Below are 23,319 nucleotides of genomic sequence, written 5' to 3'. Positions count from 1 at the left end.
TTTAGGGGGATTGATCCAAAAACTCTAACTGTCAAAAGATGGCGCTGGTCATTCCCGTCAACTTTGCCGAAGACATCATTGCTCTATCTCGTCAATCCTTCGAGCTATTAATTAAGAGCGTGAAAATGGGAAAATAAACCATTGTGTGCTGCAGAGATTACTGAAACACCCTTAGCAAATTTGTACCTACTAGCTTTTATAACTAAACGCAGCACGATGAAATTGAGTATATTAACATTATATTCTTAAAGCATTATTTAATCCTTCAGCTCTCACGCTGTTGTATTTTGTTCCATACGTTAAAAAAGCTCGCCTGATGTACACAAATCAACGTGATGCTGGTAGCGTTGACCAATTTCTGGAAGATCAAGGATTTTTATTCACTCGTGCATTATTTTGCTCTGATTTTTATATTGTTAAAGTCTACAAAATATTCATAAGAAATTATAGCTGAAATCTTTTGAAAATTACAAACTTTTTTGAAGACTAACCTAGAATTTCCTGGTTCCTCTATGCATCCCTTTTTAATTATCTTCCAATATTATTCGCTGGAGGTATTCCTTCACAAATTCTTGATAAAATAAAAAAAAAACATCTCGTAATCCTGAAAAAGTTCTTGGGTGCATTCCTGAAAAGATGTTTGAAGGATTTCTGAAATTTTTGAAGAGAACTTGAGAGGAATTTTTGGAGAAATCACTTGAGGAATTCCCGGAGAAATTCCTGGAAGACTTCCTGGATAAATCCTTGAAGAAAAACCTGGATGAGTCGCTGTTGCAATTCCTACAGGAATGCTTGGAAGAAGCCCCGTAGAATCCCTGGAGGAATTCCCGGCGAAATTCCTGGAGGAATCCCTGGAAGAATTTTTGAAAGTATACCTGATGAAATTCCTATATAAATTATGGGTGGAATACCCAGAGAAATTTCTGAAGAGATCTAATGAGAAAATCCTAGAAGAAATCCTACATAAACTTCTGGCGGAATCCTTGGAACAAATCCTGGGACAATCTCTAACGAGAATCTTAGAGGAATGCCTGGAGAAACTTCTGAACCAACTCCAGGCGTAATTCCTGGAGGAATACTTGGATAAGACCCAGCCGGAATTCTTGGAGCAATCCCTGGAAGAATTCTTGAAAAAATCTCCAGAGAAATTCTGGGAGGAATTGTTGAAGAAATTTATGAAAAAATCCATTGAGAAATTCCAGGGGGACTTTCTGGAAGAACCCCGTGGAGGAATTTCTGGAGGAATCCCTGAAGGAATATCTGGGAATGTCTCTGGAGATTTATATACGTGGGGAACCCCTGGAGGAATCTCTGAAGAAAACCCTGGAGGAATGTCTGGAGGAATACCTGAAAAAATCCTGAAAGTGTTCCTGGAGCATTTTCTAGAAGAATTTTCTAAGAAATCCCTAGAGGATTCCCTGGCGAAATTCCTGAAGGAATTGCTGATATACTTTCTGAAAGATGTCCTGAAGCAATTCCTGGAGGAAATCCTGAAGAAATTCCTGGGGTATTTTTTGGAGGAACTCCGGGAGAGGTTCCTGGAGAAGTTCCTGGAAAAATTCCTGGATGAAATCCTGGAGGAATGCCTGGAGGGATTCCTAGAGGTATTCCTGTGGGAATTGCTTGAGGAATCTCTAGAAATCTTGAAAGAATGACTGGATTATTTTTTTTAAGAAATCTCCAGAGGAATTCTGGGAGATTGCTATTTCTATTATTTTTATATTTCTGAAAAAAAAATCCCTTGAGAAATCCCCAAAGGAATTCCTGAAAGAATCCCTGGGGAAATCCTTGAAGAAATTTGTGGAGAAATCCCTGGAGGAATCTCTAGAGAAATTTCTGGAGGAATATTTGGAGACATCCCTGAAAAAAATCCTGAAAGTATTCCTGGTGAATTTCCTGGAAGAATCTCTGAAGGTATTCCTAGAGGATTTTCTGGAAGAATCCTTGGAAGAACTTCTGGGGGATTTCCTGGAGGAATCTTCGAAGGATTTCTTGGAGAAATCCTTAGAAAAATCCTTCTAGAAATTTCTGGAGGAATCCCTGAAGCTATTCCTGATGGAATCTCAGGAGAAATTCCTGGAGAAATACCTGGAGGAATCCCTAGAGGAATTGCTGATATAATTTCTGAAGGATGCCCAGGATCAATTCCTGGAGAATTATTTAAAGAAATTCCTGAAAAAAATCTTGGGGTAATTCCTGGAGGAGTTTCTGAAATTTCTGATAAAATTCTGGAGGAATTCCTGTGGATATTGCTGGAGGAATCCATGAGGTAATTGCTGGTGGAATCTCTAGAGGAATTTTTGGAAGAACTACTGGATGAATTTCTAGAGGAATGTCCAGGGGAATTTTCTTAAACAAATCCTGAAGGTATTCCTGGAGTATTTCCTGAAATATTTTCTGAAGAAATCCCTAGAGGATTTCCTGGAGGAATCTTCACAGGATTTCCTGGAGGAATCCCTGGGAAAATTCCTGAAAAAGTTCGTGAAGCAATCCCTGGATGAATACCGGAAGCAATTAATGAACAAATCTCAGGAGAAATTCCTGGAGAAATGCCAGGAAAAATCCATAAAAAAATCCTCAGGATATTCTTGTAGAATTTCCTGGAAGAATTTCTGGAAAAATCCCCAGAAAATTTTCTGAAGGAAATCCTGGATTTGCTTTCATATTTTCTGAAGGATGTCCAGGAGCAATTCCTAGAGAAACTCCTGGAGGAATTCCTGAAGAAATTCTTGTTGTAATTCCTCGAGAATTTCCCCTGGAGAAATTCCTGAATGAAATCTTGGGAGAATGCCTTTGGGAATTGCTGGAGGAATCCTTGAAGGAATTCCTGGAGGAATATCTGGTGTAATCCTTGGAGGAATTGCTGAAAAAAAAAACGTAGAGAAATCTCTGCAAGAATCCAAGGAGGAATCCATGGAAGAATGCCTGGAAAATTTTTCGGAAGAAAGCTCAGGGGAATTCCTGATGGAATTCTTGGATGATTCTCTGAAGTAATTCCTGGAGAAATCTTTCCAGGTAGAATTCTAGGAACAATCCCAGAAGCAATGTCTGGAGAAATCGCTGAAAAAAATGTAGGAATTCTTGGAGGGGTCCATGGAGAATATCCTAGAGGAATGCCTGTAGGAATTCCTGAAGGAGTCTCCAGAGGAACTCCTGGAGGAATCTCTAGAGGAATTTCTGGCGGAATTTCTGGAAGAATGTCTAGATAAATTTCTGGAGGTATTTTTGAAGAAATCCGTGCAGGAATTCCCAGAGGAATCCCTGGAAAACTCCTAAAGGAATACCTAAAAAAAAATCGTGGATTTATTTCTTCTGAAGAAACTCCAGAAGAAACCCCGGAAGCAATTTCAAGAGGAATTAGTAAGGGAACCTCTAAACAGTTCCTAGAGGAAGTACTGCATTAACTCCTAGAGGAAATCTTTAAGGAATACAAGAAGGAATTCCTGAAGAAATCTTAAGAAAAGTTCCTAAGAAAATCTTTAGAGGAATTTTAAAATAAGTTGTTCCAGAAAGAATAACAGAAGCAATTCCCGAGTTAAGCCCTTCAGAAATTCTTGCAGGAATCCCTGGAGCATATCCTAGAGGAATGCCTGTAGGGATTTACGAAGGAGTCTCTGAAAATACTCCTGGAGAAATATCTAGAAGAATTCCTGGAGGAATCTCTAGAGGCATTTCTGAATGAAATCCTGGATGTATTTTTAGGGAATCCCTGCAGCAATTCCCAGAGGAATCTCTGCAAAAATTCGTGGAAGAATCCCTTGAGAAATTCCTGGAGGAATCCCAGAAAGAATACCTGAAGAAATTACAGATGGAATCCTTAGAGAAATCCTGAAGGAATTTAAAGAAGAAGAGTTTGCGGAGGAACTCCTTGAGGAATCGCTGTAGCAGTTCCTGAGGGAAGCAGTTCCTGCAAGAGTTCCTGAATGCCGGAAGCATGCCCATGAAGAAATCCTTAGGAAATCCCAGGAAAGATTACTTAACAAATTCCTGGAAAAATTTCTGTAGAAAATAAAAATATGAAGGAATCCAGATCTGTAATAATTTTTGGACAAAATATTGTTGGAATCTTTGGAAGGACTCCCAAAACAATATTTAATACAACGTTTCAAGGAATTCCTGGATTATTTTTAAGCCAATCTCTGGTAAAATTTCCTGAAAGGGTTTCTAGAAGACATTGCAACTGAAACACTTAGAATTTTCCAGATTAAATTATTGAATCATTCTCTAGTGGAATTCTTAAAGGAATATATGGAGAAATCGCTGAAGAAAAATCTCTGAAAGAATACTAGCATAAATACCTAAAATAGTTTCTGTTGACATTCCTTTGGGAATCCCTGGGAAATTCCTGGAGGAATCCTCGAAAAAAGCACTGGAACAATCACTGGAGGAACCTCTAAAGTTATCCCAGGAGAAATTTCTGGAGGAATGACTGGTGGAACCCATGCATAGAGGAATTCTTGAAAAATTCTCTGGAGCAATCCATGATGGAATCACTAAAGGAAACTATGAAAAATATCCTGGAGGAATTCATCGATGCATTCTTGCAGAAGTATCTGTAAAAATTTCCGAAGGAATCGTGGGAGGAATTTTTAAAGCATTTCTTGGAACAAACCCTAAAACAATCACTATCGGAACCCTGCAAGATACCCATGGAAGAATTCACGAAAAAGAAACTTCTGGAGAAGTCCTTTGAGGAATTTCTGAAACATTTCCTGGAGAAGTTGTTTAATAAATGCCCAAAGGAATTTTTGAAGGTGTTCTTGAAAAAATTCGTAAAAAAAACCCAGGTTTTTTGCTCTTAGCGTGATGTTTGTTTGAATAGAATACTAGTGAAGTTCGTGTAGCAGTAGCAACTGCACTCTATCTGTAATATAAAACCTTATAACCATAGATACATCGGAACTCTCTTCTTCCTCTATTCTTGTCGTATCGTGCCAAATGGCATAAAAATGCTGCTGAGCTTAGTGTTCTATGAGTATTTCCATAGTTATTAACCGAGAGCTTTCTTCGGCAGACCTAGGTCTATTTGAATACCCATACGCTAACCGCATCGGCTGGGCCCTCAATCAAAATGTGCATATTTCTAATTTCACCAGGGGTCAGGGAAACCTCTAAATCCCATCAACGGAAGGACCTTGTGAACCCCTGCCCGAGATAAGGAAGATTGTTCGAAACAGCACATGCTTCCTCACTCCTAACGGAACTGCAGCGCGTATCTAAGCAGCGATAATCATGCTATTAGTTACACCTTGTTTTCTTCCACTTACAGACTCCCATAAATGTGGCGATAGCATCATCATCCAAACCCGCGCGGTATCTTAATTACTCTTCCTTCTGGTTCTGGTGACGACGGAGGTGGCACTGCCCGACCGACAAAACCACCCCCAGCGGATGCGAGCGCAGTCAGTCGCGTGTGAACCGGCGCGCAGAAAGGATCTCCCGATCAACGATCGAACACACGAACAGCGTAGGTAGGAACCCACCACAGCAGCATGCCAGCAAGTGGGGTGGGAAGCGATGACCCATCGCAACAGTACAGCAATGGGACCGCTGATCTGGAGGACACGGTCCAGGGCATGACCAACCATGGATTCTATCGGGATCTGGTCGACGAGGGCATCAAGTCGGAGAAGGAGAAGATCTCGACGGCGTTGCCGCCGGTGGCCGTGGCGAGGCCGCTCTACCAGCAGGAGGATCTCAATCAGGAGATGCGATACAGTGTCCCTCAGAGGCAGGTGGTTCGAGAAACGCTGGACACTGTCAAGGGATGGAGTGCGAAACGGTGTGCCCGGAGTGTGTTCCCGATTGTGGGGTGGCTGTCGGAGTACTCTCTGAAGAGGGACTTGGTGTCGGATTTGATCAGTGGATGTACGGTGGCCGTGATGCACATTCCGCAGGGCATGGGGTACGCGTTGTTGGCCAATGTGCCGCCCATAGTGGGGATCTATATGGCGTTCTTTCCGGTGTTGGTGTACTTTGTTCTGGGCACCTCGAGGCACAATTCGATGGGGACGTTCGCGGTGGTATCGATTATGGTGGGAAAACTAGTGCTCAAGTATTCCAGTGAGGGTGATGTGACAGGGAGTGGATCGAAGGTGGTGAACGATACCATACTTGGGGTTGTGAAGGAAAGTAGTGAAGGTGCTGCGGTGAGTCCGATAGTTGTCGCGTCGACGGTATGCTTCATCGTTGGGATTATGCAGGTGAGTAAAATTTGGCGAATGTTGATTTTGTGTCGTAGGAGTTTGAAGAACAATTTGTTGCATTGCTAGAGAGAGGCATATTCACAAAGACATTCAAATAATCGTACTAAGGGGAGCAAGGGAGTGTTAAAATTATGCCAGCGTTATTTATTTCATAACTGTTAATTTATGTAGGCATAGAAAAGTGTTTATTGTCCGCCAGTTCGATAGAAGTCAGAAATGATATTCTCATTTTGTTGTGATTGGGACTCATTAGCATTGGCTTAGCTAGGAGTTTTTTTTTTCTGGAGGGAGTCCCTGGGATTTGTCCTGGGGTATCTTTAGAGGTTCCTTCAGTAATTCAACTGCTGTTTTCGGGGTTTCCTCCAGGAATTTCTCCAGAGATTCTTTAAGGTATGTCTGCTGGTATACTTTCACAGATTTCTTCAGGGATTTCTCCATATATTTCTTCCAGAATTCCGCTTGAGATTATTCCAATTTCTGCAGGAATGTCTTCCAGAAATTGTTTTAGAAAATTTTACTAGAGATTTTTTTAAATTAATCCAGAAATTTCTTAAGAAATTTGCACAAAAAAATCCTTTAGGAGTTCATCCAAGTATTCCTTCAATAATTCATCCAGAAATTACTGCAGACATGAATTTCTTGAGGTTTTCATCCAGGGATTCCTACAGAAATTGTGGTTTCTTCACACATTCCTCCAAGAGTTCCTCCAGGGATTCATCCGGGAATTCCTTCTGTGATACTTTCAGGAACAACTTCCAGGATAATTTTGGAAACGCCTCCAAGAACTCTTCTTGGGATTCCTTCATGGCATTCCTCCTTGGAATTCATCCTGGATGTCTTTCAGAAACTCCTCCGGAAATTAATACTAGACTTACTCCAGGAACTGCTTAAAGATTCCCTTAAGAATTCATCTTGGAATTGCTTCCGAGATTTCTCCTGGGGTTTCTTCAGGAACTGCTACAAGGATTCCTCCACGAGTTCCTCTACGTACTCTTTTTAGGATTACTTTAGGATTTCCTAAGGAATTTCGACGCTTTCTTCAGTACTTCCTTGTGGGATTCTTCCAGAAACTCCACTTAGGATTCCCTCAAAAATTGATCCTAGCTTTTCTTCAGAAATTCGTCCTAGGATTCGTGCAAGAATTCTTCCTGGGATTCTTCCTGAAATTCCTCCTGGTATTCTTCCAGGATTTCTTGGGAATTCCTGTATGGATTCCTCTAAAAAAAAACTAACAGGGATTCGTCCAGATATTCCTTTAGGAGTTCCTCTAGGAATTCCTCCAGAGATTCCTACAAGGAGGAGATACCTAAAGGAATTCATTCCGGGGTTCCTCCACTTCCTGAAAGTGCTCCATTGGTTCTTCATGGAAATTCTGTAGGAATTCCTCCGGGGACTTCTCTAGGGATTCCTCCAGGGATTTCTCATGGAATTTACACAGGGATTGCTCCAGGAATCCCTCTAGAGATTGCTCAAGGATTCCTCTAGGAATTCCTACAGGCATGACTCCAGGAATTTCTCCAGGCATTCCACCAGGGATTTTATAGGGATGCCTCCAGGGATTCATTCAGGGACCTTCAAGAATTTCACCAGGAATCCCTTCAGATATTCCTCCAGGAATTGATCCAGGAATTCCTCCAGGAATTCCTTCAGAAATTATCACAGCAATTTCACCAGAAATTTCTCCAAGCAATCCTTCTAGGGATTCCTTCAAAAATTTCCCCAGGGATTTCTCCTGGAGTTTATCCAAGAATTATTCCAAAAATTCTTCCATGGATTCCTGCATCAACTCTTCTCGAGATTACTCTAGGAATTTCTTCAGCAATCCTCCTGGAAATCCTCCTGGATTTCCTCAGAAACTCCCCCCAGAAATTTCTCCCGGAATTTATACAGGTATTGCTCCAGGAATTCTCCCAGGAATTCATTCAGGAATTTCTCTAAGGACTCCTCCAGGAATTCTACCAAGAATTCCGCCAGAAAATACCCCCGGTGTTTTTTCAGGGATTCCTCCAGAAATTTATCCAGCAACTGCTCCAGGAATTTCCTACAGAAATTTCTTCACGAATTCCTCCATAGATTCCTTCAGAAATTATTTCAGGATTTTTTTCTCCTGGAACTCTTCCTGGATTTCCTCCAGGAGTTTATCCAGGAGATTTTCCTCAAGAGATTCCTTCAGAAATTTCTACAGGGATTCCTCCAAGGATTCTTCCAGATATTTCTCCAGGAATTCCTCCGTTTATTTCTCCAGAATTTCCTCCAAGAATTCCTTTTGGAATTCCTCCAGAAATTTCTGTGGGCATTCCTCTAGGAATTTCTCTAGCAATTTCTTCAGAAACTTCTCCAGGGATTTCTCTTAGAATGCCTCTAGAGATACCTTCTGGAATTCATTCAGGGATTCCTCCAGAATTTCTCCAAGAATTCCTCTAGGGATTTCTCTAGGAATTCTTCCTAGGATTCCGTCAGGAATTTGTCCAGAAGTTCCTCCAGGCATTTTAACTGAGATTCCTCCAGAAATTTCTTCACGGGTTCCTCCAGGAATTCGTCCAGGGATATTTATATGGATTATTCCTTCTCCAAATTATTCCTCCAGGAATTCCTCTAGCGATTTCTTCGGGTATTCCTCCAGGTATACTTTCAGAAATCCCTCCAAGGTTTCCGCCATGAATTTGTCCAAAAGTTCCTCCATGCATTCATTCCGAAATTTCTCCCGAAATTGCTTTAGAGATTCCTCCAGGGATTTTTTAATAGTTTCCACAGGAATTCTTCCAGAAGTTTCTCCAGAAATTTCTCTAAGGATTCCTCCAGGAATACCTCAAGAAGTTTTTTTCAGAAATTTCTCCAGGGATTCCTCCGAGATTTCCTCTATGGAATCCTCCAAGAATTAATCCAGGGATTCCTTCAGGTTTGCTACAGGAATTTCTTCAGGGAGTCCTCCCGGAATTTCTCTTGGAATTCCTCCAGGGATTCTTCCAGGGTTTCTTTCAAGTATTCATTCGGAAATTCCCTCCACGAGTTTATCTAGGAATTCATCTAGGGATTGTTCTGGAATTCTACCAGAGGTCCCTCCCAGAATTTCTCTAGAGATTCCACTAGGACTTCATCTTGGAATTTCTCTAAGAATACCTCCATGAAATCCTCAAAATATTATTTCAGAAATCCCTCCAGGAATTTCTCCAAGAATTCCCTCTAGCGATTTCTCCAAGAGAACTCCTCCAGGTATACTTTCAGAAATTGCTCCAAGAATTTCTCCAGGGATTACGTCAGGAATTTGTCCAGACTTTCCACCACGATTTCCTCCAGGGATTCCTCAAGGAGCTGCTTCAGGGATTTCTCCAGGAATTCCTCCAGGGATTTCTCCAAGAATTCCTAGCTCCAGGAATTCGTTCAGAAGCTCCTCCAACGATTCGCCCAGAAATTTATCCTGAAACTTATTCAGGGATTCCTCAAGCGATTTCTTCAGAAATTTCTCCAGGGATTGCATCCATAATTGCTTTAGAATGTCTCCAGAGTTTATGGGTAGTACGCTGATCGCAAGAAATTTCTTGGCCTATCTCGATGCGTGGAAAATTCAGGCAAAGAATCGCTCAAGAAATAATAAAGCGTCGCTTTATTCCGGATCCTAGTACGGAGCTGAAAACGGAAAAATAATGCACTGAACGTAAATTACTTGAACGATTCCGTTTGAAGTGCATACCTCGCATTACTCCAGGCATACCTGCAGGAATTCGTCCAGGAATGTCTCCTGGAATTCCTTCAGGGATTGCTCCAGGAGTTCTTTCAGATATTGCTCCAGGAATTCCTGTAGTTATTCATTCAGAAATCCCTCGGGATCTTTTCAAAAATTTAATCATAAATATAGTCCATCATCTTTTCTACGGATTTTTGATTATTTGATTATTTGATGGATTTCTTGAGGAATTCCTCCAGCGATTTGTATTGGATTTTTTTTAAATATTCTTTTTTTTATTTTTCAACCACTTAACTTAATTTACAGCTCTTTGTCCACTAGGGCACTGCGTGAGCGATTCCAATTAAAAGCTGCACTTACAGTTTGTACAGCGCCTAAATGCTTTCTATTATATTCTTATCCGAATTGGTTTACCTTTGTACTGCAGTCACTTTTTCTACCCTGTCCTTGGTAGGATGAATAGCACGATTATGTTGATGTGTGGCTATTGTTCCTTCTCCAATCCGATTGGGGGTCGTCCATTATGGGTTGCCGTTCACCGATATCCAAGATTCCGGATTCGTTAGAGTTATATATGCTCAGAAGAGGGTCAGGTGTCAGCCACTCTCGTGGGGAAGAGCAGCTGACGAAAAATTGCAAGTGCCGGGGCTGGGATCGGACCCATGACCATCCGCTTATGAAGCGAACGTGTAGCCACTGCGCCACGGGCCCCGGCTGTATTGGAATTCTTTAAAATAATATTAGAGGGATTCAGGAAATTTTCCAAGGAGTCATCGAAGAATTCTTTCATAATTATCTCCGAGAAATCTTTAAGGAGTCCATCCACAGATTTATTCTGGGATCCATCCATGAATTCCTTCCCTGCAGCTCTTGCAAAGTAGTTTTTTTTTAGAAATCTGTTCTACGATTCTTTCAGGAATATACCATGTGATTTTTTCACAGTCACTGTGACTTACTTTAAACTTATAAGTACATAATTGCATGCTAGAAGTGCTTTCAGACATTTCACCAGGAAATCCTTCAGGAATTCACCCAGGGTTTCCTCCTGAAATTCCTCCGGTTGTATCAAATTTCCAAAGAAAACCAACAGTCTGTTTTGGACAATTATCTTGTAAATTGTGACAAGTTGAGATAAGTCTCCAGTGTTTGTCATTGAGACAGTGGTTTTCAGTTTGTTTGTTTTTTCTAATTTCCATATATACATAAAGTCATGAAAAGTTGCTGAAGGAGGGTCTGGTGGAGCTACGCCAATGCTCAGAAGCAACTTTGGGAGGAATTTCAATAGGATATCTTGGCTAAAATTCGGAATGATCTTGGGAAGGATTTTTTTTAATAAATTTTTATTTCTGGTTTATGAAGCTTACGAGTTTACGAATATGATGTTTGAGCGGTGATGTGTGTACAGAAATCTAACTTATTTCCATGGCCACCTAGATAACTCGACACCGCTCAAAAGTCAAACGGCTGAACACGTGCATTGGTCTATCCATAGAAAAAATTTAAAAAGGGACATCTGGGTTGATCCGAGAAGCAATTCCTGAAGAAAATCCATGGGTCAGAAACTCTTCCTTCGAAAAATTCTCATCGAATTCCAAGAGATAACCGAGCTGAATAATACGAGATAAACTAGAGGATTCCCAGAATGAACTTCTTGGGGAAGGCTAGGAAAAATGATTGAGAAGTTCAGAATTTTTTTTTACTTATTTGTTTATTTGGAAGGCTCGGGCGCCACATAAGCGTATCTGAGCCGAAATCATTTGTACATTTTTTTTACAATAATTTTAAATTTAACATTTTTTTACTACCTTAAATACTATGTTAGTTTGGGAAGCCGAAGTACTCGCGGCTGTTTTGTGGGTAGGGATTACAAAAAAATTAAATTACGAAGGAGGGATTTGGGGGACTTGAACTAATTTATTTGCTAACTTATACTAAAAAACATTGATGGGACAAAATGTCCTGATTTGTAACGGAACCAAAAAAAAATGGATTTACGGTAGACAACGAGAAGAAAAGGACAAACGAAAGGAGACGGCAACAGACAGGGGCGAACAACAAAACCAAATGGTGGACAACGAAAACAAACAACGTACTACATCAAACTCTGAGATCAACATGTTTCAAAAACCGATGTATCAGATTCATATATTCCAAATCAAGGCCAGCCAACACTTCTCTAACGGGTTTCTGTTGATGTCAATTTCTTGATTTTGCTTTGGCTGACCAAGCCATATGGGAAATTACAGTGTTGAAAATGCTTTGACATCCATGTGCACAACAGAACATGTGCTCGATCAACAAATTGAGATTTGAATTATGAAAAGAAATCCACGTACTCCGGTGAGACTCACGACTCCCAATTCGCTAGACGGGCGCTTCTATTCCTTCAAGCTACGGAGATAACCATGTGCGACTGTGGAATCGAGTTCAGTTCTAGGCCTACTGGCGACGGAGATAGTCGAGTGACTCCGTATCTTGAAGGAATAGCAGCGCCCGTCTAGCGAATTGAGAGTTGTGAGTTCGAGTCTCACCGGACTACGTGGATTTCTTTTCATAATTCAAATCTCAATTTGTTCATCGAGCACATGTTCTGTTGTGCACATGGATGTCAAAGCATTTTCAACAGGGTTTCTGTTGTTTTCCTCGGACCCGGAGAATTTCATGCAGCTCAGATCTGAGCTCACGATACTCATCGCATCCCCACACGACATGTTCGATATCCTGGTAAGCCACGCCACAGACACAGAGATTGCTTTCCGAGAGCCCAATACGGAAGGTATGTGCGTTCAACAAATAGTGGTTGGACATCAGCCAACAGATTACACGAATGAAATCGCGACCTAAATCCAACCCTTTGAACCATGGCTTCTTCGACACCTGTGGGATGATGGAGTGCAACCATCTACCCATCTCTCCATCTCTCCATTTGTGTTGCCAGCTGATCAAGGTCTCCTGACGGGCCAATGCAAAAAAAATCGTCGAAGGCGATTTGACGCTCGTAAATATCGCCTTCGCTAGCGCCCACCTTAGCCAGAGAGTCCACCTTCTCATTTCCCGGAATCGAGTAATGTAAAGGGACCCAAGCTATGGTGATGGTGTGTGAGCGTTTGGACAAAGCACTCAAGACTTGGCGTATTCCATTCAGGAAGTAAGCTGAGTAACAGCCTCCAGAGTGCTTGGATTGTCGGTAAAAATGAAGTAGTGCTCAGGTGGAAGAGTGCTAACGTACTCTAAGGTGTAGTATATAGCCACTAGCTCAGCAACGTATACTGAACAGGGCTTTTGAAGCATGAAGGTGGTGCAGACACCAAAACCAGTCGAGTAATTTGTCTTTCAACCATCTGTGAAGAACTGTCTGTCCCCGCTAATATGTCCGAACTTGCTTGCAAAGATTTGCGGAATACACATGGAACGAAACGATTCTGGTATTTCATGGACCTCATCCTTCATGGACAGATCAAAATCCACAGAAGAACTGTTGAAGTCTGAGAAGTTGGTGTTAACCGAAGATGGGCTTACCTCCAGCGTCCTGTATCAGTAGTACACATTCATAAAACGAGTTTGAGGGTTCTGTTCGAGCAGCTTTTCGAAGTTTTCTATGACCCATGGATTCACAACCTCGCATCGGATGAGGGACCGGAAGGACAGCTTCGCAAAGCGGTCTGTCAGAGGCTGTATACCAGCAAGTACCTCTAAACTCATTGTGTGAGTCGAGTTCATGCAACCTAACGTGATCCGAAGGCAACGGTACTGAACCCGTTGAAGCTTCAGCAAATGTGTTTTCGCTGCTGATTGAAAACAAAACTACTGTATTATAGAACTGACAGAATGGTAGTTTGATACAGCCTGATCAGATCTCCCGGGTGCGCTCCCCACCATGTTCCGGTAATAGTTCGCCGAGATATTGAGAAGACATGCTATGAGTGATGGTCTTACCCATAAAATGGAACAAAAAAGTAAAAAATCCTTCCTTTTGGACAGTTAGAATCTAAAAAAATAGTTATTAAATAAATATGAAAGAAAGAATATGATAATATACTAGTATGGCAAGTCAGATCCATAAATTATGATTACTATCAATTCAGGGATCTTTTTGGATCACATTGGGTGCAATGAATAAGTCCTACTTGTTCAATTAAGTTTGAGACCTTCAAAATGCTTATCATTCTAATAAACTTTCTAGATGTCTCAATCCTAGGTCATCACTATCTTGTCCGCGCCAACCTAATCGAAGATCATAAATTCATTCCGTTTAGCTTTTGTCACTGTCCGGCCATCCACGTTGCATCTATAAACCGGTAAATCGAATTATCAAATCAAATGTCCGTGTTCATTTCCACCTCTTGCAGCTGATAATGTACGTAGGTCGTCTCGGAGTGATTTCGTTCCTGCTATCGGATACATTGGTGTCCGGCTTCACCACCGGCGCGGCCATTCACGTGCTCACCTCGCAGATCAAAGATCTCCTCGGGCTGTCCCTGCCTCCCCAGAGTGGAAATTTCGAAGTCATAAATGTAAGTTATTCAGAGAGAGTGTAATGTGCACCAAATGCATCCGTCGTTGTCTAATCCTTAACTTATTGTCGCAGACTTACGTCGCCATTTTTACGGACATTGCCAGCGCCAACTGGGCGGCCATCGTGATATCTGCCGTGACGATAGTGGTCGTGGTGGCCAACAACGAATACCTAAAGGTGAGGGACTTTCTAGATAGATTAGTGAAAAGGCTGTTGCTCCGTGGCCCCACGTTTGGGATGATGCATCTCGTGGGTGTACCTAGCCAAGTTGTTTTTGTCATGCTTTTGCGCACTGAAAGACGCTTGATCCAGTCGCAAATGTTTGGTTAATTATTGCTCACCACTTCTGTTATTCTTCTTATTGTACGAGATTAGCCTATTGTCGCCAAGCGAAGTAGCATCCCGGTTCCGATCGAGCTCATTGCGGTTATTAGCGGTACCCTGATTTCGAGATATGTGGATCTGCATGGAGAATATAGGATCAAAACTATTGGACACATTCCAACAGGATTTCCAGGTGAGTTAAACTGTTGTTCTGTTTATTTAGTTTATTTAGTACAGCCCAATTATATTCTATATTCTAAATCAATCAATCGATTCAACCCAAGCAACCAAAAGTTCGGATTCCACTTGAAGAACGAACTCAGAAGTTCAAGTTCGGTTCAATTCCAGGTTTCGTTGAACTTAATTCTCCAAAAAGTTACTCTTGTATTGTTTATGAACTTGGAAGTACATGTACAAGCTTTTGACTTCTCTTCAAAACGACATTAAAGTCGAAAAAAGGTTCAAAAAGAACTTATGTTGAACTTTAAAACAGAGTTCAATCAAATATTAACCGAACTCATGTTGAACTTTTGCGTGCCTTCAAAATTCAAATATAGTTCATTTGAACATATTCCAACAACTTGAAATCATCCGTTCCGAACTTGTTTCGAACTTGTTTTGAACTTACTACTGAAAGTTCGGATAAATATTAACCGTACCAAAAGTGAACTTCACTTGAACTTCGGCGACAGCGGGGCCGGGGAGAAGTTCTCATTCAATTAAATCACTCGGAAATCGAGTCCAGCAGCCACAGCTTGTGTTAATTTCACAAATACACTTTGTTCCACTATAATATTTGAACGTACTTACTTGTAATCAACGCAAAGGATCCGTATTGTGTGGCTCAAAGGCTGCCCCCGCAGCGGAAAACTGTTCCCCCCAGGATGCCGCCGGGGGTTTTTCGGCTGCGCACAAAAATTTTCCAGCTTTGCTGGATGTTTACACACCCGTCTCACTTGTCACTGCAGCGCACCGGTAATCGACGCAATCGTATTCACTGAAAACCAAGCTGAAAACTTATAATCTTTTCTTGAAGTCGATACACTGGCCTTAATTTATTGCTTTGCACTGCGAACCACAACAAACTGAAAATGTCAAACTGCGTAAGTTCACAAGAAGTTCCACGTGAACTTCTTTCGAACTTTCGACTTCAAAAACTATTCCAAGTTCAGGGAAAGTTCACACGCGAACCTGATTGAGCTCTACTATATGATATCAGCACATTGAGTAAAATCCTACAGTGCATAACAACACATACATGGAGTAGTGGTTAGGCACCGACTTTCAACGAGGAGATCCCGAGTTCAAATCTCAGTAAGTAAAAAACATCAAACATTATTTCAAGGTATTAGTCAATTTGGATTCCACATGAACTAATGGTTCTTAATAATAAATTACTTTTGAGGACTAAACAATTTTTTTTTTCATTTTTTCGAAGTTTATTTTTAAGCTGAATAGCGTTCCTTTCAGCGACACAAGTGTACTTTTTGTGAACTGAAGTTCGGTTAATTACTTAAAAAGTGAGCTGAATAGAATGCTATTCATATACCTTCGAATAGCTGATTAAGCCCAAACATGCTATTTTATCCGAACTTTTGGTTGCTTGGGAATGGTTTTAAGAAAAATGCAAATACGCTTCAAAAGACACCAAAAATCTTTACGAGATATACAGAACAGTCCTAAAGGTTTTGATTGCCCAAGAAGAAAAAAATATAAAAATGCTCAAACTATACCCCATAGAAAGGCGGGGTTGGGTATTTATTAGGGGGTTAGGTATACACGAATGATAGAGATTATAACCACTTAAAAAGTATTGAAAAATGACTGTAAGATTACTCTTCGGCTTACCACTGAAATATCTTTGAAACTCAAAAATTTCTCCTATTTTTCTCACATTCTTTCACTTTTATTTGATCTATTTTGATGGAATTCATGCAGTAAGACCATGCTGATAGTGAGTGGGTTAGATTTCTAGTCGGTCCAGAATCTTTTCGTAAGGGAAAATCCATACATGGTGTTGCTTTTTTCATTATTTTTACATTCTTGCCCCTTGTAGCACGTTTTCATACATGCACCCGCTACCCTCTGCTCTCCCCACGTGGAGTAGTCCTCAAAAGAATCCCGGGAAAATTATCTCGATGAAGCTGGCATCTGGAAAAAAATCCCAAATATCCTAGGATGAATAACGTTAGAAATCGCTCAAAGAATTCCGGGACAAATTTCTGAAGGAATCCCCGAAGAAATATCTGAAGTAACCCCGGAACGATTACTGGAATTGATCCCTGGATTTCCTGGAAATTCTTGAAAGAATCCAGGAGGAATAAATCTCAAGAGCAATCCATAAAATAATAGGTACTAAGGAAAGTACCTGAAAGAAATTCAAGTGGAGTTCTTGAATGAATCCTGGAAGAATCTTGTAAGTAATTCCGGAAAGGATCCGGAGAGAATATTTTGAAGGATTTCTGGAGAAATCAGTAGGGGAATCTCGGAAACATTCCCCAAAAAATCTAGGTGAAAATTTCTAAAGAAAATACGAAAAAACTGACAGAATGTAGCAGAAATTCCAGAAGTAATCCCCAAATCAATCTTGGGAGGAATACCTTTAGACCAAGGTATTTGGAGTACACAGCTCAAATTTTCTCAAGCACAAATCTAGAGAACCGTCAAACGAATCTGATTGAGAATGTAACTCAATGTTTACTGTGCGGAAGCAAGCATCATGTTACATTTTCAGTCAGGTTCGTTTGACGGTTCTCTAGATTTGTGCTCGAGAAAATTGGAGCTTCTTCTTTTTCTTTTGTATGGCACTACACTTCCACTGGAACTTGGCCTGCTTCTCTTCAAATTAGTGTTCTTTGAGCACTTCCACAGTTATTAATTGAAGGGCTGTCTTTGCCTGCCATTGCATGAAGTTGTACAGGGGATGGCCAAAATGTTTGGGATAGGCAACTTTTTTTCTCCCACAAAAAAATTCAACATGCTGTAACTTTTCATAGAGTGCATCAAAAAATCTCAAATTTTGACTGTTTGTCAATCTATTATGTGTGCATCATTGGTACAAATTTGGGCTCGATTGATTCATTTTTCACGAAGTTAGAACCGTTCGCGTAAAACACTATTTTTTAGACAACTCATTTTTGAGCTGTCACAACTCGGAAACCAGTGAACCAAATTGAATGAATTTTTTAACGTTTATCAACAATATATTGATACTTTATACGACGTTATAAAATGTAATATTTTCTCACGGCGAATTAAGTTATATCGGGTTGAAATTTTTACCCATATAGAGGAAAATAAGTAAAATTAACAATACCACACAAAAATTATTAAATGTGTTTTTCCTTCAATCTAAATAGGCTCTAATATATCTGATTAGAGATAATTTGAGAACAGAAGTGGAAAATCTTTGGATATCAACACTAAATTTTATTCACATTAATGTAAAAAAATTACATTTTTTCGAGAAAAGTCCAAAAAGTGTCAATCCATGATAACTTTTTTCAACGTTTAAAAAGTATCTATGTTTCAATAGTTTTTGAAGCATTTACATATTGTTAGTGTACGTTCAAAATTTCATTCAATTCGGTTTACTGGTTTCCGAGATATGACAGCTCAAAAATGCGTTGTCTAAAAAAAGGTGTTTTACCCGAACGGTTCTAACTTTGCGAAATATTAATCAATCAAGCCCAAATTTGTACCAATGATGCACATATAATAGGTTGACAAACAGTCAAAATTTGAGATTTTTTGATGCGCTCTATGAAAAGTTATAGCATGCTGAACTTTTTTGTGAGAGAAAAAAAAGTTGCCTATCCCAAACATTTTGGCCATCCCCTGTATATTGTGAGGCAAGTACAATGATACACTATGCTCAGGGAGTCGAGAAAATTTTCTCGACTGGAACGGGAATCGAACCCGCCGTCTCCGGATTGGCGATCCATAGCCTTAACCACTAGGGTAACTGGAGAAAATGGGAGCTATGTGCTCCACATACCTTGTTCTTAAAAAGTTTTGGAAGGAATCCCGGAAGAAATCCCTAACGAAATTCTAGGGAAAATTTTGAAAGAATAACTGATTTAATCTTGGGACGAACCAATTGAAGGTATTCTGTGACGAATTACTGAAAATTAAAAAAAAATCGAAAGGGTTCCATGAAAGAGGCAAGGAATTCCAAAAAGTCTTTGAGTGAGTCCTGAAAATTCCTAAGTAATCCCTTCGAATATCTTGGAGTGATATCAAAAATATCCTGAGAGAATCCCTGAAGAAGAACCCCAGAATAAACTCTTGAAAAAAAAACCTGGAAGAATCCGGTAATATTTCGTGAAAGATTCCCGTCGGGGAATCTCGGTAGGAATCCCTGAAATGGCCATGAAGAAACCTCGAAAGAAGTCTAATTCGTAACGTGATTCCAGAATTCCAGAAATACTTAGAAGTACCTTGGACATATTTTTGGAGGTATGTATTCCTGAATCTCAGGAGAATTAAAAAAAAAGAAGTATCAATGAAGGAAAGTTGGGGAAAATGCCGAGAGGAACCCGGGGAAAACTGCTGTCGAAATACCGGCAAAAGCCGGGATCAGGAGAAATGAATAAAGAAACCCCGGTAGAACTTTCCAAGGAATCCACAATGGAGTTCCTGATGAAATCTTTAGAGGAATCGCTAAAACAACCCTGGGGGAATCCCCAAAGGAATCTCTTAATAATTTCCGAGAGAAACTCCTAAAAGAATGTTGTGTAAAGTGTCCTGGGAGAAATCCCCGGAGGAATTTCAGGAGAAATCAAGTTAGAAACAAGTTATGTCAGAAGCAATCCCGATAGATATCTTTAAAGAAAAAAAAACCCTGAGTGTATCTTGGGAGGAATCGCAGGAAAAATCAATGAAGGAACTCCTGAAGCAATGCTGGAAAATATTCCTGAATCCCGGGGGAAATCCCGGATAGAATACATGAGGGATTCTCCAGAATAATCCTGAGGATTTAACCAAAGATTCTTAGGATAAATTCCTAATGGAATTTCAAGAAAAACTTCTGGATGAATCCTTGACAGAAACCTGACAGAATTGCTGAATGAATCCTGGAAAGAATCCAAGGGTAAATGGTTAACGCAATTGTTACCCCGGGGTAACAATCGAATATACCCGGGGGGAAATCCTTGATGAAAACTCAGAAGATATGTAGTTTTTATGAAATTCAGAAACCCATGAAGAAATCACGCGAGAAATTAGTGAAAGAAAAAACCCCGGGTGGATTCCCTAGGAGAATCCCGTTAGAGATATCGAAAGTAAACCTTGGTAGCTTTCTGGAGAAACTTTGTGTTTTTTCGGCTTTCAGTCACAGAAAAAGCGTTGATTGTTTCAAATCATTGCCATGCCATGGAGAAATATTTGATAGAATTTCGGAAGCAATATATTTTGGACATTTCCTCTACGAAAAGTTCTTAAATCGACCGGTAGTAGAGCCCATCACCCTGAGCATGGTCACGCTGAATTCCCCTGCGCTTACTACATCGGCTTTATGGGCCCAAGGGCCAAGAGTACCTCCATAGGTAGTACCTCGGCTACAGCACTAGGCTTCGCGACTCCGAATCACAGAAACGACTGGTACGACGGCGAATGTGAACAGTTGACAAACGAGAAGAATGCAGCATGGGCAAGAATGCTGCAACACCGTACGAGAGCGAATGAGGCACGCTACAGACAGGCGTGGAACAGACAGAACTCAGTCTTCCAGATGAAGAAGCGCCAGCAGGAAGAACGAGATCGCGAAGCGATGGAAGAGCTGTACCGCGCTAAGGATACCCGAAAGTTCTACGAGAAGTTGAACCGCTCGCGCAGAGGCTTTGTGCCACAAGCCGACATGTGCCGAGATAATCACGGGAATATTCTCACGAGCGAGCGTGAGGTGGTCGAGAGGTGGCGGCAGCATTACGATGAGCACCTCAATGGCGACGTTGCAAGTACCGAAGGTGGCGTGGTAACAGATCTAGGAGTACGTGCACAGGACGAAAGACTTCCGCCCCCTGACCTCCAAGAGATTGAGGAGGAGGTTGGCCGGTTGAAAAACAACAAAGCCGCTGGAGCAGATCAACTACCAAGCGAGTTGTTAAAACACGGTGGAGAAGAACTGGTGAGAGCACTACACTGAGTCATTACCAAGATTTGGGAGGAGGAAGTATTACCGGAGGAGCGGATGGAAGGTATAGTGTGTCCCAGCTACAAAAAGGGCGACAAGTTGGATTGCGAGAACTACCGCGCGATCACACTACTGAGCGCTGCCTACAAGATACTCTCTCAAATTTTATACCGCCGTCTATAACCGATTGCAAGAAGAGAGTTCGTGGGGCTATATCAGGCTGGATTCATGGGTGAACGCGCTACAACGGACCAGATGATCACCATCCGTCAGGTGTCGCAGAAATGCCACGAACACAACGTGCCCACACATCACTTGTTTATCGATTTCAAATCGGCGTATGATACAATCGACCGAGAAGAGCTACACAGATTAAAATTATGATATATACATGTCATGTATACTTAATTTTAGTCATGTAAACATGGTGTTATGATGGTTTACATGATATATCATGTAAATTTGTGTTATATGTCATGTAAATACTCAGAATCATGCTGAATTACATGACATATAATGGAAGTTTACATGATATTTTATGACTTTTACATGATATGTCATGTAAACTTCTGTGATATCCCACGCTCCAATCATGTGCATCATATGTCACAGAATTTTACACTCTTTTTTCGATCTGTGTATGGCAGATTATGCACGAATACGGATTCCCGGATAAACTGATACGATTAATCAAGGCGACGATGGATCGAGCGATGTGCGTAGTTCGAGTATCAGGGACACTCTCGAGTCTTGCTGTGCCTGAGTCGACCAGTATCTTGGTCGCCGATGCTCGACTCAGGGATTGAATCAGGGAAGTGGATCTTTAACAATTCGCTCAGTGTATCGCTATGCTCTACAGCAATGTTTCCCAAACTTTAAGGAGGTATCGCCCCCTTACAGCTTCAAAAAAATATTTTCGCCCCCCTAGGTGAGATTTTATTTTTCTATAGTAGAATGATAGAACTGTGCTTAGCTGAAGCCTTCAAAAGCGCTACTTTGGCAAATCTAGTAATGCCTTTTAATGTATCTAAATCTGTGTCACTCTCATCTATATATATAAAAATGCAGTGGCATACGTGGGACCGCGCATAACTTGCGAACGGATGGTCCAATTTGGGTCGTCTAAATTTTGTTCTGTTAGTTTTCACCCAAGGAAGGTTTATGAGGCAAAAAACATGGGAAAATTGAGAGTTTTTGAACATCGGGTTTTCATACATTTTGAACGGGGACTTGGGCTTGGCTAGGAATTTGAAGACAAGACAAAGTTTGCCGGGGACACTTAGTTTTCATTAAATTGTTTGGTAAATGCGTTGATGTTTCACATTTGAAAAAAAGATACTAAATTTAAATCGTGCTTACATAAATATTGATATCGAATTTGTGCCTTTTAATCGAAATAAAATGGACTGTGAACACCTATGAACACTCGATATTTCCAACCAGATGTTTTACCATTGTTCTTAAAGGGAGTTTTTCAACAAACGAGAGAATGCTTGGTCCCAAGTAGTCAGACAGACTGGTGGAGAATTTGAAAACAATTACAAAAATATGTTATGTGAAAAATGTGTAACTCATAAAAATATCGGTGTATTTGTAATTACTTTTCTCCAAATTCAAATCCAGATTCAAATCAACGAGCTTCGTATAAATTTGAATGCTTCCTGTGTTTTTTTAATAAATTGTCAAACAAGTAAATATGTAGCATTCGTAACTAGATTTGAACAGAATTTTACGGATATTTTTTTGAATGTTTTCACTTAAATTCCAGTAAAATTTGGATTTCCTCCGAGAAGTTCTCTGAAATATTTTCAAACACTGTGCGTGAAGTTGTTTGTAAACACTGTGTTACAAATGTCATCAGAAAAGTGTTCTGAAATTCAACTAAACTAAGTGTTCTGAAATTCAACTGAAATTCGCCTGTGAGTTGAAACCCAATTTTGCTCATCAATTCGCGAAAAACAAAATCTGTTCTCTGTTCATAATTCTGACAAAAGTTAATCACGATTCACGATTGTCCGTTATAGGAGTGCCCAAATATATTTTTTTAGATTTTCAGAATTTCAGAAACCTTTCCGTAATACGTATAGAATTTTTTTCTAGCAATTTTGCCAGAAAGTCCACATAAATACCCAATAACTATGTAAAATTAAGTCGATTTTTATGCCTCGTGCGTTCGCTGTTGTATTTTGTACAACGCGTTGAAAACATCTCGTTTTATTTATGTACTCAGCGTTAACGGTTGTCAACCGCGCGAGTTACGGAAGGTTAATAGTGACAGCATTTTTCCTATGAACCTAGACAAAACTTGAACTGTAAGCTTGAATATCAGGGGGTTTTTTTGATTCAGTTGATATTCTCGACTTATAATTCAATAATACTGTTGTTTTCCAATCACTGAAAAAATCGCCCCCTTTTTAGTATTTTCGCCCCCCAATTTTGATTTTTCTAATTTTCG

General features: G+C 40.4%; 1 protein-coding gene across 1 annotated transcript in view; it reads left to right on the top strand.

The window, feature by feature from the left end:
- Positions 1-23,319, top strand: part of LOC109622213 (solute carrier family 26 member 10) — a 55,999-nt gene that overhangs the window by 24,391 nt on the left and 8,289 nt on the right. Inside the window, exons 2-5 of the mRNA XM_062856314.1 lie at positions 5,270-6,203; positions 14,241-14,405; positions 14,480-14,584; positions 14,783-14,924. Coding sequence (XP_062712298.1) covers positions 5,493-6,203; positions 14,241-14,405; positions 14,480-14,584; positions 14,783-14,924 — 1,123 coding nt within the window. The 5' untranslated portion in view covers positions 5,270-5,492. The remainder of the gene's footprint in view (positions 1-5,269; positions 6,204-14,240; positions 14,406-14,479; positions 14,585-14,782; positions 14,925-23,319) is intronic.

Source organism: Aedes albopictus, chromosome 3 (genome assembly GCF_035046485.1).
Source record: "Aedes albopictus strain Foshan chromosome 3, AalbF5, whole genome shotgun sequence".
Classification (NCBI taxonomy): Eukaryota; Metazoa; Arthropoda; class Insecta; order Diptera; family Culicidae; genus Aedes; species Aedes albopictus.
Note: the sequence above shows the minus strand (reverse complement) of the source record. Positions and strands in the feature narration are given on the sequence as shown.